This window comes from Myotis davidii, unplaced genomic scaffold, assembly GCF_000327345.1.
Source record: "Myotis davidii unplaced genomic scaffold, ASM32734v1 scaffold32, whole genome shotgun sequence".
In the NCBI taxonomy this organism is placed as follows: Eukaryota; Metazoa; Chordata; class Mammalia; order Chiroptera; family Vespertilionidae; genus Myotis; species Myotis davidii.
The window spans coordinates 1,743,737-1,756,279 of NW_006286587.1; the positions used below are offsets into that span (position 1 = coordinate 1,743,737).

The following is a 12,543-nucleotide window of genomic DNA, read 5'->3' on the forward strand; positions in this document are numbered from 1 at the left end:
CCGTCGCGCTCGGGCGCGGACCTGAGACTCCTCCTGGGAGCCCTTCTCGCGGAGAAAAACATCAGAACAAAGGAGGCACGCGGGGTGGGGGTTGGGAGAACCAGGGGCCCTCCGGGACCGCAGCCTCAGCACCGGGTCTCCAAGGAGGCGGTCGTCATGGCAGCAGGATGCAGGATGTCTTGGCAGCAGGATGCCCCTAGCTCAGCGCTGCAAGGTGGGCTGTGGGCGCCTGCCGGGAGTAGAGGAACGAGAGGCAGGGGATAGCGGTGGGAGAGTCTTCAGCGGCTCTAGCTGCACCTCCGCCTGCTTGTGCTTGAACACAGGCACACACACACACACACACCATTTCCCCGGCGGGAACAGAGTCCCTAAAGTGCCGGCAGGGCGCCCTCCTTCCAACGTGACTAGGGGAGAGATGGCCTGAAAGGCTGAGGGCCAGCTTCCTTTCAAAAGGACCTGATCGCTGCCTTTGGGAGCCTCCAAGGCTCCTACCCTGTGCTTTTGTCTGCACGCTGTTGGCAAACTAACCTTCCTGAGCTATTGTCTCCATCGAGTGCTACTCTGCTGCAAAGCGCTCCTTGCTCTGCCACTGTCTCCAGCAGAGCCTCACAAACTTTTTAGCAGATTTTTGGGTGACTCCTGCGCATTCTGGAGTTTGAGATGCTGTCCGCAGGTGCTGGCACTGGGAGATTTCCACCTAGCCCACCAGCTCCTGCCAGATGCTCTCTCACTACCCACTCCCACCTTCCATGCACTCTGCTATGCCCCCCCTCCAATTTGTCAAAGTAAGAAACGTTCAACCCTGCAGAGAATTTGTGTGAGTTTATTTGAACCAAACTGATGACAATTGCCAGGAAGAAAAACCTCCACGGATTGAGAAAAATGCTCCGAAAAAAATGGCAGTTCTGCACCCTGCTTTATACATTATAATCAAAAGAGAAGACATAAGTGGATGACATGAAATCCATTGGCAATAGAATAGGGAGGTGGGAGAAAGCAAAGGTGAGGGGTGGGGGAGAGAGAAACTCTGGGATTGGATGAAAGATAAAATGATAGACACATACTCTTTTACATAGGTGGGTACAGGATAGTTAACAGTCAACAATTTCATGATTGCCCTGTGTAGCTCATTTAGTTAAGCATTGTCCCATGCACAGAGAGGTTACCAGTTTGGGCACATGCCCAGGTTGTTAGCTTGATCCCCAGTAAGGGACTTGCAGGAGGCAGCTGATCAAAGTTACACACGCTCCCTCCCTTTCTCTCTAAAAATAACCAAAAAATAAAATCAGTAAAAACATATTTTAAAAATAAATTTTTAAAAATCCCATTATCATGATAATAACAGTGAGGGAATTTGTAGTCTCAATTGGTATCAGAGGGACCACCGTCGCATAACTTTTAGTACAGTATATTGTTATAATTGTCCTATTTTATTATTAGTTATTATTGTTATTAATCTGTTACAGTGCCTAATTTATAAATTAAATTTTATCATAGCTATGTATGTATGTGTAGGAAAAAACAGTATGTGTAGGGTTTGGTACTCTCCGAGGTTTCAGACATCCACTGGGGGTCTTAGAAGGTAACCTCTGTGGTTTAAGGGGGAAACTATGTTATAGTGTATATTCTAGTACATATCTTGGTAAACATATGGATGCATTTCTCTTGAGTATATATTGAGGAATGGAATTGCTGGAACATGGCTGTGGTGATTTTATAATGTACCAATTTAGAAGGAACTACATTTCCCAGAATTCTCTTCCATGTGTGTTTCCAATTAGGGTGGTCCACAACAGACATTTTTGCATGAGATTTGGAGGGTAAAAGAAAACAGTGGCTATATTGGTTTTTACACCTGCAAGGTCTGGAGCTCCTGCCTATCCACTTTGTTGCTGATCTGCTGGCTCATCTCATTGGCAGGGTAGCACCCAGGCCCATAACTGCTCCACCTTGCCCTGGATCCTCCTTCAGCCTCTCTGACTCCTGGGCCAGATAGGAAAGGGCACCGACTTCTCCAGCACGACACCCACATCATCAAATTTGGAGGCAGTGGGAACTAAGGTGAGTTCCAGTTTGTTCTCAAAGGCTCCAGCTTGTGCTCATGGATTCCAACTCATCCGTTCTCCGCCCCCCCCCCCCCCAAACACACACACACACACTTTATATCCATCCTTCCTTCCCAACTGCCTGACCTGTGAGCTTTGAGGTCCAGAATCAGATGCAAAACAACAGCCTCTTTAACAGTTACCTGACATCAAGTCCCTGTAACAAAGTCTTTCTGCTTCTCTGATTGAACTCATACAATAGCATAGGCATATGCTTAATTTTATATGAAACTGCCAAACTGTTCTGAAATGTTTGTACTCACACTCTCAGCAGAGTATGAGAGTTCCAGTTACTTCACATCCTCATCAATATAAAAATTAGAAATTTTGTAAAAACACAGCACTGCAAACCAAAGCAGGCCAACGGGCCACCAGACATCAGCCTTTGCTCTGAACCATGCCCTTGTAGATGACAATTTCACAATATCTACCAAGATTGAAAATACATGTATTCTTTTTATAAAAATATGATTTGTTGATTTGAGAGAGAGAGAGAGAGGAAGAGACAGGGAGAGAAACATCAGTGTGAGAGGGGAAACATAGATTGGTTGCCTCCTGCACATACCCTGACCAGCGATTGAACCAGCAACCTGGGCATGTACCCTGACCAGGAATCTTTCAGTGCACAGTACACCAGCAACCTTTCAGTGCACAGGACAACATTCAACCAACTGAACCACACCGGTCAGGGCAAATGTATGTATCCTTTGACTGGACAACCTCAGTTCTAGAATTTATCGTGCAGATATACTTGTACACAACATTAAATCATGAATGTGTGAGGTTCTTCATTGTTGTATTATTAATAAAACATTAAAAATAAGCCAAGTGTCCATAGAGGGCTGATTAAATTTGGTACAGACAATAGAATTTTACTTGGAAGTTTTCAATGTACCGGTACATACTGTAATGGAAAAATATTGCATTAGTCAAGGTTCTCCAGAGAAACGGAACCAATGGGAGACAGAGATAGATGAGGTAGCTCATGCAGTCATGGAGGCTGACAAGTTGCGAGAGCTGTAGGATGAGTCAGCAAGCTGGAGTCCCAGGAGAGCCCATGGTTTTGTTCCAGTCCAAAGGCTGGCAGGCTCAAGACCCAGGAAGAATTCATGCTTCAGTTAAAGTTCAAAGGCAAAAACAAAACAAAACAAGCCCATCTCCCAGTTCAAAGGCTGTCAGGCAGGAGGAATTCTCTCCTACTCACGGAAGACACAGCTTTTTTATTCTAGTCAGGCCTTCTTCAACTGATTGGAAGAGGCCCCCTCACATCAGGGAGAACAATCTGACTACCCATCTAAATGAAACTCATCCAAAAACACCCTCACAGAAAACACCCAGAATAGCATTTGACCAAATGTCTGGGCACCCTGTGGCCCAGTCCAGTTGGCACACAATATTGACCATCACATATCTAAAAGAGACCATGTTGAGTGGAAAATCAAGATACAGAAAAGAGCCTTTTGCCTTGTTTTGCTACACAGAGAGCAAGATGGGTCACCAGCAACTCCACTGGAGCCATCTGAGGAAATTCCACCAGGGTTCTCCTTGCTGCAGCTGCTCAAACTGCCACACTGTGATCTGGAAATACGGCCTCAACATGTGTCGCCAGTGTTTCTGTCAGTACACGAAGGACGTAGGCTTCATTAAGTTGGACTAAATGAACTTCATGAATGAGTCATTCAAGACATCTATCTTATGACAGAATGCTATCTTTTTGTACATAAAATAATTTTTAAAAAATACAGAAAAGAGTGGATAATCTGCTTCTTTATATTAAAAAAGATTGGGGGTACGATAACAATAAATGTGCATATTTGCTTGTATTCACATTAAGATACTATGGAGGAATATGCAAAAACTAAAGAAAAAGGTTATCGGAGGTGTAGGGGACCAAGGTGAGTTTTCACTTTTTATGTTTTTGAAAAATGTATATTTTAAATATTTTTATTGATTTCGGAGAGGAAGGGAGAGGGAGAGACAGAAACATCAATGATGAGAATCATTGATCGGCTGCCTCCAGCATGCCCCCCACCAGGGATGGAGCCTGCAACCTGGGCATGTACCCTGACCAGTAATCAAATCAGCAACCTCTTGGTGCATGGGTCGACGACGCTCAACCACTGAGCCACACCAGGCGGGCTTATATGTTTTGATGTGTTTGATCTATTCAAAATATTAAGTAACAAAAAATGTTAAATGCTTTTTTACATGCCTTTCCCCTCCTAGGATTGTGAAAATAGAATACAAATCTTGTTTTATCGTCATCCTTGTGTTCCTGGTATTTAGTCCATAGTAGACACTCAATAAACATTTGAGGAATTAATGAATGAATGAACCAGAAGAAATCTGATTTAGTGTGGATCAGAAAGGCAATAGGGGAGTGAGGCGCAGAGTGGGAAAAATATGGTAGTGGCTGTCAGAAGGGAAGTTTAGAGAACAAGAGAGATGTTTAAAGAAGAGTTATAGACATAATGTGTGATGTAATCCACCTTCATATTTGTTCCCAAGAAACATTCAATAAAATTCTCCACCTCTTTTGGGGTTTGATCTGTAGGGTTTTGAGATATTAAAACAGTCTCAGGCATATCTGGGTGGTAGGAATGGGGGGGCGGGGCTCAAGGAGGAAGAACCCCGAGGACCTGGCCTAGCCTCTGCTAATGGAGGAGGTCAGCAAACTCTTAAGGGGGTAACCCCAATCGCTGAACCTGCATTCTGGGTCCATTGTGCTCCTGTCAGGCAGAACCATGCCCTACCCCACACCCTGATCCTCAGACCCCTCTACAAACCATGCCTTCCAGCTCCACACACAGGAGCATAAAAATACGGTCCATGGATGAAAGGTTTAGAGAACAGAACACTGAAGACCCAGTGCAGATGATGGAGAGAGAACAGTGCTAGACTGGGTCAATATGTATGCAGGGCTGCGGTTAATTTGGGTAAGACAGAGGGCCAGGCTGCAGCCAGTGTTTAACCTAAGACCAGGCTGAGTGCAAGGGAAGGGCACAGACCAAGGTCATGAATAGTTATCAGTTTTTATTTGTATTAATTTAGGAACTCAGGTAAATAGAATTGGACACCACATAATCCTTGTTTGTTATTTAATGGTTCAGAACAATAAATAACCTCACACTTTCTCCCCAGTTGTCCATAAACAGCCCATTTGTGAACACTTGTAAACCCACCACTTGCCCCAAGAACTAAAACATTACAAATAACTTATATCTACTAATGTGCCTCTTGCATCTCTGCCCTCTGCTTTCTCTCAGAAGCAACCCCTATCCTAGATTTCATCTTCTGTTGCTTTTTCCTCCTTATAGCCAGCTTCTAAAATGGCTCCCATTGATCTCTCCCTCCTGGTATTCAAACCTATGTGTTCCTCTCCCCTTGAATGTTGGCTGGATCTAGTGACTTATTTCAAATACATAGAATATGACAGATGTGATGGATGTCACTTCTGTAATTGCATTAGATAAGACTATAACTTCCACCTTGCTAGCATCTAACTCTCTCCCTTGCTGGATGACGAGGAAATGAGGGCAGCCACCAGCCAACAACCAGCAAGAAACTGAAGCCCTCACTCGAACAGTCCACAAGAAACTGGACTCTGTCAACAACCAGATGAACTTAGAAGTGAGTCCCTCCCCAGTCAAGCCTTCAGATAAGACTACACCTCTGGTTAACAATTTGATTGCAGCCTTGTGAGAAACCCTGAGGCAGAGGACCCAGCTAAGCCATCCCTGGACTCTTGAGCAACAGAAAATATGAGATAATAAATGCTGTTTTAAGCCTTTAGGTGTGCGGTGATTTGTTACACAGTAACAGATAACAGTTCTTTTGCTATTACAAAATGTGTTGCTATGAACATTGCTATACATATGTCCCAGAACACAGAACGCGAAGCTTAAGTTTCTCCTGGGTATATGCTGCATATATGCCTAGGAACAGAATTGTAGGAGGTTTAGGATTTACAAATGTTCAATGTTACTGGTCAGAGTTAGGGTCACACCCTGGCCATGGTGTCTCAGTCAGGGTTGGGAGTTAAGCTTGTCTTCAGTCCATAAAACTTGGGATCAGTCTGTGAGCAGGGTTGAGTCACACAGAGGACATATTTAGGAGTCAGTCCACGGGCATGGTTTAGGGTGAGTATGTGGCTACATTTGGAGAGAATCTGAAATGTGGGTTTGGACAGAGATGGAGGAGAGTGTGAGGGTGGATTTGGGGGTCAGTCTAGTAAGGCCAGAGTTAGAAGTCAGACTCTCCTAGTGCAGAAGACCTGATAATGTAGTATCATCAGCCTACAAAGCAGTGGCCACCCAGGGCCCAGCTGCCCACAAGGCAAGACCCATTCTGGGCATAAAAGGCCCTCAAGGGGTGAAGGGTGCAACAAAAGGGAGGCAGGACCTCACTGCCCACCAGGATCCAGGCAGAGAGAGAAGGTTAGCACAAGAGAGAGAACACACTGCTTTTAATGGGGGCAGCCTTGTCCCATATACCCTAAATATTCTCAACTCTACCTCATGGGAGGGGAGGGCGATTTGGTATAGGCACAGCCGATGTCTTCCCCACACATGGCTGAACCCCTCCTCCTCCCTTCCTCTCCAGCAGCTGCCCTCCTCCAGCCTCCAGATGGGTCCCAGGTGAGCACAGGAGAGGCCAGGGACTCCCTCAGCTTCCCCAATGGCCCAGGGCACAAAGAACTAGATGGAGACATCACTGTTCTCACAGCTGGATGGGGACCCGGTTCTAGTGGTGCGGACCCAGTGGGGGGACCATCCCCCAAAGCCCAGCACAGGGAGCTCCAAAGCAGAGCGCCTGGTGTCTCTCACTGCTTTGGGGTACACACCAGGCCTCCGCACACGGTTTCTGGGTTCTGGAAAGTGGTCCATTCTCCTGATCCGGATGGAGTGGGAGGAGGTGGCTCAGTTCCGTGCTCAGACGTAAGGGCTCCTGTCCCACCGCCCACCCACCATGCTCACCCTCACCCCGAGGGAGGGGCTCCCGGAGGCTCTTAGGAGCAGCTGGACCCGCCCCCTTCCCGCCCGTTAGTCCGCGCTCTGTGGGTGCATGGGCTGTTCTGTGGGTGTGTCGGCCTTTTCAGGGCTCTGGCAGACACTGGGGCATCCCTGCGTCCTGAGCAGCTGCTCAGCTCACCGCTGCTTCCGTTCCGCCTGCTGCAGCCGGCGGGAGAGGTCGTCGATGCGCACGTTCTTGAGCTGGAGCAGGTGCTCCAAGCGCCGCACCTTCATCTGCAGGACCTGGGCGGCCGCGCAGAGGTCAAACCCAGGGACCCGCTGCCTTCATCCCGTCCTCCACAGGCCCCAACCCCCCCCAACCACCCCGCACCTCCCAGGGTTCCCACCTGCACAGTCTCCTGCGAGGCCAACAACTCCTGCTCCTTCTCGGCAATCTGGAGGATGACGCTCGGGTCGCCGTGCAGCACCTGGCTATACCCAGGACGCCGGGGCACCGGCTGCCGGCCCCCCCTGGGGTGGGAAGCAGCTTAGGGAAGGCCTGACCCTCATCTTTCCAGGGCCCCTCGGCCAGGTCTCCCCACTCCCCTGCCCCATTCCTGCCTTCCCTACCCCCTTACCTGGTCAGGTAAGGTCAGGAACTCCCAGTTTCCTTACCTGAGCTGCCCGCCTCCCTGGGTGTCCTGGGCACCTTCCCCTCGGGGCTTCTGGGACAAACCTGAGAAGAGGTAAGTGGTGGAGTAACCCTTCTGGAGTCCTATTTTCCTGTCTTTCCCTCCTCTCTCCCCCCAAGGAAGGAAAGGAGAAAAGCTCCCCCTGGGAGGTAGGAAATGTAAAAGCCACTTTACCCACATCCATGTAACCACTGCCGTCCTGGGGAACCAGCTCCTAAAAGAACCCCGGGGTCCACTGTGAGCTCCTGCTCGCCCATCCCCAAAGAGCCCCATGTCCCTCCCACCCACCCACCGTCCCCCAGGCCAGGCTCCCTTTAACCAGGCACCCTTCTCCCACACTTATCGCCACGGTGGGGCTTTCTGCAGGCTGGGAAGCTCCCTCAGAGCAGGGGGAGAAGAAGTCTGAGTAGGTGGCACCTGTAAGGAGCCCGAGCCCTGCTTCCTGCGTCTCCGCCGCTCCTCCAGGCGCTGCCTCAGTGGAATGAGCACCAACTCCACCACGCCGGGGGTGCACTGCACAATCTGGTGCATCACGTCCTCCGGCACCGAGAAATTCAGCTTGTTCAGCACCTTCCTGGACGGTAGACACAGGGATGGCGGACCACGTCCCCAGGCAGTGAAGTGAGGGAGGTGGGGGAGAGCAAGAGGGGTGCGGCAGCTGCTGTGCTAAGTGCACAGCCCCGGGGGGATGGAAGAGCACCGTACCTGAGCCCTGTTCTTGGGTGTCCCAAGTTACCTTTCACCTCCCCAATAGAAGAGTCCCTTAATTTTGTCACCAGACAATTCTGTCTGCCTGGGCTGTGGAGACCATAGGAGGTGGAGGGGCTGGGGCAGCCCTGCCGGGGAGCCCAGGGTAGGGGCCAGAAATCCTGCTAGTGCACCCAGATATTCTGCTACCTGTTCAGGTGACCCCAGTTGCTGAGCTTCTGCTGGAGAGAGTTGGCAGGGACATAATTGTGCATCTCCACCATCTTGGGGAAGTAAAACTTGATGACTTCTGCAACCAGAACTGAAGGAGTAGGAGTGGGAGCAGACATGAAGGGGGCGGGGATGGGAAAGGGAGAAGAGGAAGAGAGAACAAATGGGTGGAATGGGAGAATCATGGGTGGCAGAGTGGTGGGGCCAAGTGGAGAGGTGGAGATGTGGAAATGGAAAAGGATGATAGGAAGAGAGGGGTGAAAGAGGACGGTGGGGGGGGGAAGGAAGTGAGATCAGTGAACGGCTGGAGACTAAGCCTCCAGCATACTCCAGGGGGGCTACATTCCTTCCCCATTAACTCAGGGCATTTGAAAACTGTGGTCTCTGGTGTCCTGATAGAGAAGGACTCTCCATGGGAGCCCTTCAGGATCCTGGGTCTCCATCCTAGGCATAAATATAGATACACACACACATACAACACCAAAGTCCCAGGAGAAAGTCATAGACTCACAAAAACATATGTGATAAGATCCCTCTACAGATATGCACATAGGATAGAATGTGTAGATACACAGGATACATACCTTTCCAGACACACATAGCACACACACACACACTACACACATGTCCAAGCACACATATAGCACACAGAGAGATGGACACATACACATATTTCCATCACTGGAGTTCCAAGAGACAGTCACCAACATACATACAGAAGCACAAAGAGTCACACATTAAAATCCCAAGAGACAATCTTAAACACACAGGCACCTTCACAATCACAAAACAACACATATACACACAAGACTCCCCTACATACACACAGGACAAAATGTGTCAATACACATAGGAGCACACACTCTGACTCCCATAAGATAAACATATAGAATATAGCAATGTGCATGCACACACGCAGAGATGCAAAAATACATACACAGATATGCACCTTAGTCATTAAGTCCCATGAGAGAGTTACTCACTCACACACTCAGACTCATTTCTGCAACTGAAGTCCTCGGAGATAGACAACCCCCCAAACATGCACACCACACACGTACACAAGCGTAAAGATATGTTTGCACAAAGACCCCTTACACACGTGCCTACAGGACAGAAATGTGGACACACACAGGCGCACACCTCCGTCACTGAAGTCCCGGGAGAGATTTCTCTTGGGCCGGGACAGAGGGATGTTGTCTATCCACAGGTACAGCTGGTGCAGCGCCTCCTCGTCCACACTGCCCGCCATTGGCACCCTCGGCAAAGGCAGGCTGATCCAGCCGGGCAGCGTCCAGTCCCAAACTCACGGCCGCTCAAGCGTCTCCTCCCTCGCCGCCGAGGGCGTCCAGACCCGCTTCTGCCTCTCTAACCCGGAGACTCCCGTCCCAGCTGGGAGAGGCCATATTGTTTTCTGAAACCATGACAACCATCCTTGACTCCAGAGAGCAGAGGCTTCTGGGAGTTGTAGTTTGTCCCGGTTACCTCCTCTCAGGCCTCCAGATTTGAAAAGGCGGTTATAGGTGGCCTTGTCTTCCCCGTCTCCCAAAAAGAAATAATTTTTGCCCACGCCACCTGAGGACCAGCTACTGGCTCGCTCTGGGTCCTTCCAAAGTCAACCAGGCCCGCAGAACCCTGCACCAGCATCCCCAGGACTGGGACCCCCTTCTGGCTTATGTAGCGGTCAGTCCCAAGTGAAGGCAGCACCTGCGGCTTCCCATCCGGGCTCTGTGATAGTACCGCCTTGCTGGATCCCTCCTCAAAGCTCTGTGCTCATAGGCCCATCCCCACCCCCAGCCCCTCCCATTCCCAGCCCAGTCCCAGCAGTATCCTGGTGGGGCATTTGGTATGAAACCCAGACTCCCAGGGAGAACACGAGAGCTCAAGGCCAGTGCCTTGGGCAGGTCATTTAACTCCTCCCTATTAGCCTCCTTTGTAAAATACTGATAGTTCTCACCTATTTGTTTCAATGGGGTAATAGGTAGGAGAATAGGAAGGGTATTTACAGAAGACCTGTATTTGTATGGGGACTGCTGGAACAGGAGTTTATAGATAGAAGAGCTGCAAGAACTCCACATCCCTCATCTCCATCCCAAAAGCTATTCTTCCATGGGTTAGAAATTGACCTCAGCAACCAGTTCCATTTCAAGAGGACTACCTTTAGGAGGATTAGGAAGATGGTTGCTTCCTTACTGAAAGGGTGCAGAGTATAAGTAAAGAGTAACTTCAAGGGTCACCCTGGGGAGAACACTTGCTTCGACACTAGCGGTGTAGCTTTGGGTGAATTACTGGACCCTCCTTGTGCCTGTTTTCTCACGGTTTTACCTATCTCATAAGGGCGTTGTAAGCATCTAAAGTGCTTAGCACAGCACCTGAGATGTGGTGTTATCAAAAATTAGATGATCTGCCCTAGCCAGTATGGCTCAGTGGATAGAGGGTCAGCCTGGGGACTAAAGGGTCCCAGGTTCAATTCAGACAAGAGCACATGCTGGGTTTGCAGGCTCGATTCCCCCCAGTAGGGGGCATGCAGGAGGCAGCCCCTCAATGTCTCTCTCTCATCATTGAGGTTTCTATCTAGCTCTCCCCCTTACTTTCTGAAATCAATTAAAAAATGTATATTAAAAAAAATGAGGTGATCTCAGTTGCAGCAAAAGAGGTGTTCTTATAGGCAGGAGACAAATGGAAAGGATTTGCCTTGTTGTTTGAGGTAAGGGACTTGGATTGGCCAGGGCCACCTGGCTACTGCTCCCACCTACTTACACCAAAGCAGGCCAGGAGGTAGGTGGTCTCCCTCATGACTTTCTGGTCTCCTCTCCAAGGCATAGGTGTGTGTGTGGGGGGGGGGGGGGGTAATGACTGTAAGGGGAATCCCTATTACTGTTTGCTGTCACTTAGTTTCAAAGCTTTCCAAGGCCTAGAAGGGATCTGTGTCAGGAGTGCGGAAGCCAAGGGTGGAGCGGTGACTCCACTTTCTGTTTTAAAGTTGTGAATGAAAAGGGGCCACATGCTAACCTGACTAACTCAGGCAAGGCCTGCGTGGCGGCCTTGCAAACTCAGAGACCTAAAGTAACCACAAAGGATGGTCTGAAATCAAAACTTTTTAAATTAAAAAGCAGTCTATGGTGGGTAGTCATGTCCTAGGCCGGTATATTCCCTGACAAAGATCAACTTTGATCTTAACTGAGCCTATTGTCTTTTTGCATCTACAATAAACATACCTTTGAAAAGTCAGGGGGTAACTTGTAACTTCCCTTTTTTCTGGGCCCCTCAGGGCACAACCGGTGCACCTGGGAGAAACTACAAATTACCTCATTGTTATCGTGTTAATTGTTGACTGTTAACTATCCTGTATCCACCCATGTAAAAATAAGCACGTGTCTATCATTTTACTTTTTACCCAATCCCAGAGGTTTCCCTGCTTTGCTTTCTCCTGCCTTCCTAATCTATCACCAATAGATTGCTACCCACTTATGCCTCCTCCTCTGATTGTAATTTATAAAACAAGGTGACAAATTGCCGTTCTCTGGAGCAATATCTCAGTATGTTGAGATTCTGTTTCCCAGTAATTTGGCTCAAGTAAACTCACAAAAATTATTTACAGATTTGAATGTTTCTTCGTTAACAAAATCATACATAGAGGCCTTGCCTTTCTAGAAGAGACAACACCCAGGGCAGGCAGGAGACAAGATTACCTGCATAGCCCCCCTACCCCCTTTACATTCTAGGGTGGAGAGAGGAACTGCAAGGAGGTGGGGGTGGGGAGGGAACCAGAGGGGTGATATGCCAGCCCTAGCCAAGGTGGGAAAACCGGTTTGGGGCCCAGAGCTCCCTTCCCTGCTCGAGCTCAGGCCCTGCCCTAGGTGGAACCGCTGGGGC

At 49.0% G+C, this 12,543-nt stretch overlaps 1 protein-coding gene and 1 pseudogene across 1 annotated transcript; one reads left to right on the plus strand and one right to left on the minus strand.

Moving 5' to 3' along the window:
• Positions 1–11: 11 nt before the first annotated feature.
• LOC102767000 lies at positions 12–3,831 on the plus strand (annotated as a pseudogene).
• Positions 3,832–5,202: 1,371 nt separating this feature from the next.
• On the minus strand, positions 5,203–10,437 carry SPEF1 (sperm flagellar 1). The gene is made up of 7 exons (XM_006758051.2): positions 9,811–10,437; positions 8,647–8,758; positions 8,167–8,323; positions 7,924–7,963; positions 7,733–7,793; positions 7,465–7,588; positions 5,203–7,360 (listed from the first exon to the last, which is right to left on the minus strand). The coding sequence occupies exons 1-7, from the start codon at positions 9,917–9,919 to the stop codon at positions 7,253–7,255; spliced, it is 711 nt and encodes a 236-aa protein (XP_006758114.1). The 5' UTR covers positions 9,920–10,437; the 3' UTR covers positions 5,203–7,252.
• Between the last annotated feature and the right edge of the window lie 2,106 nt (positions 10,438–12,543).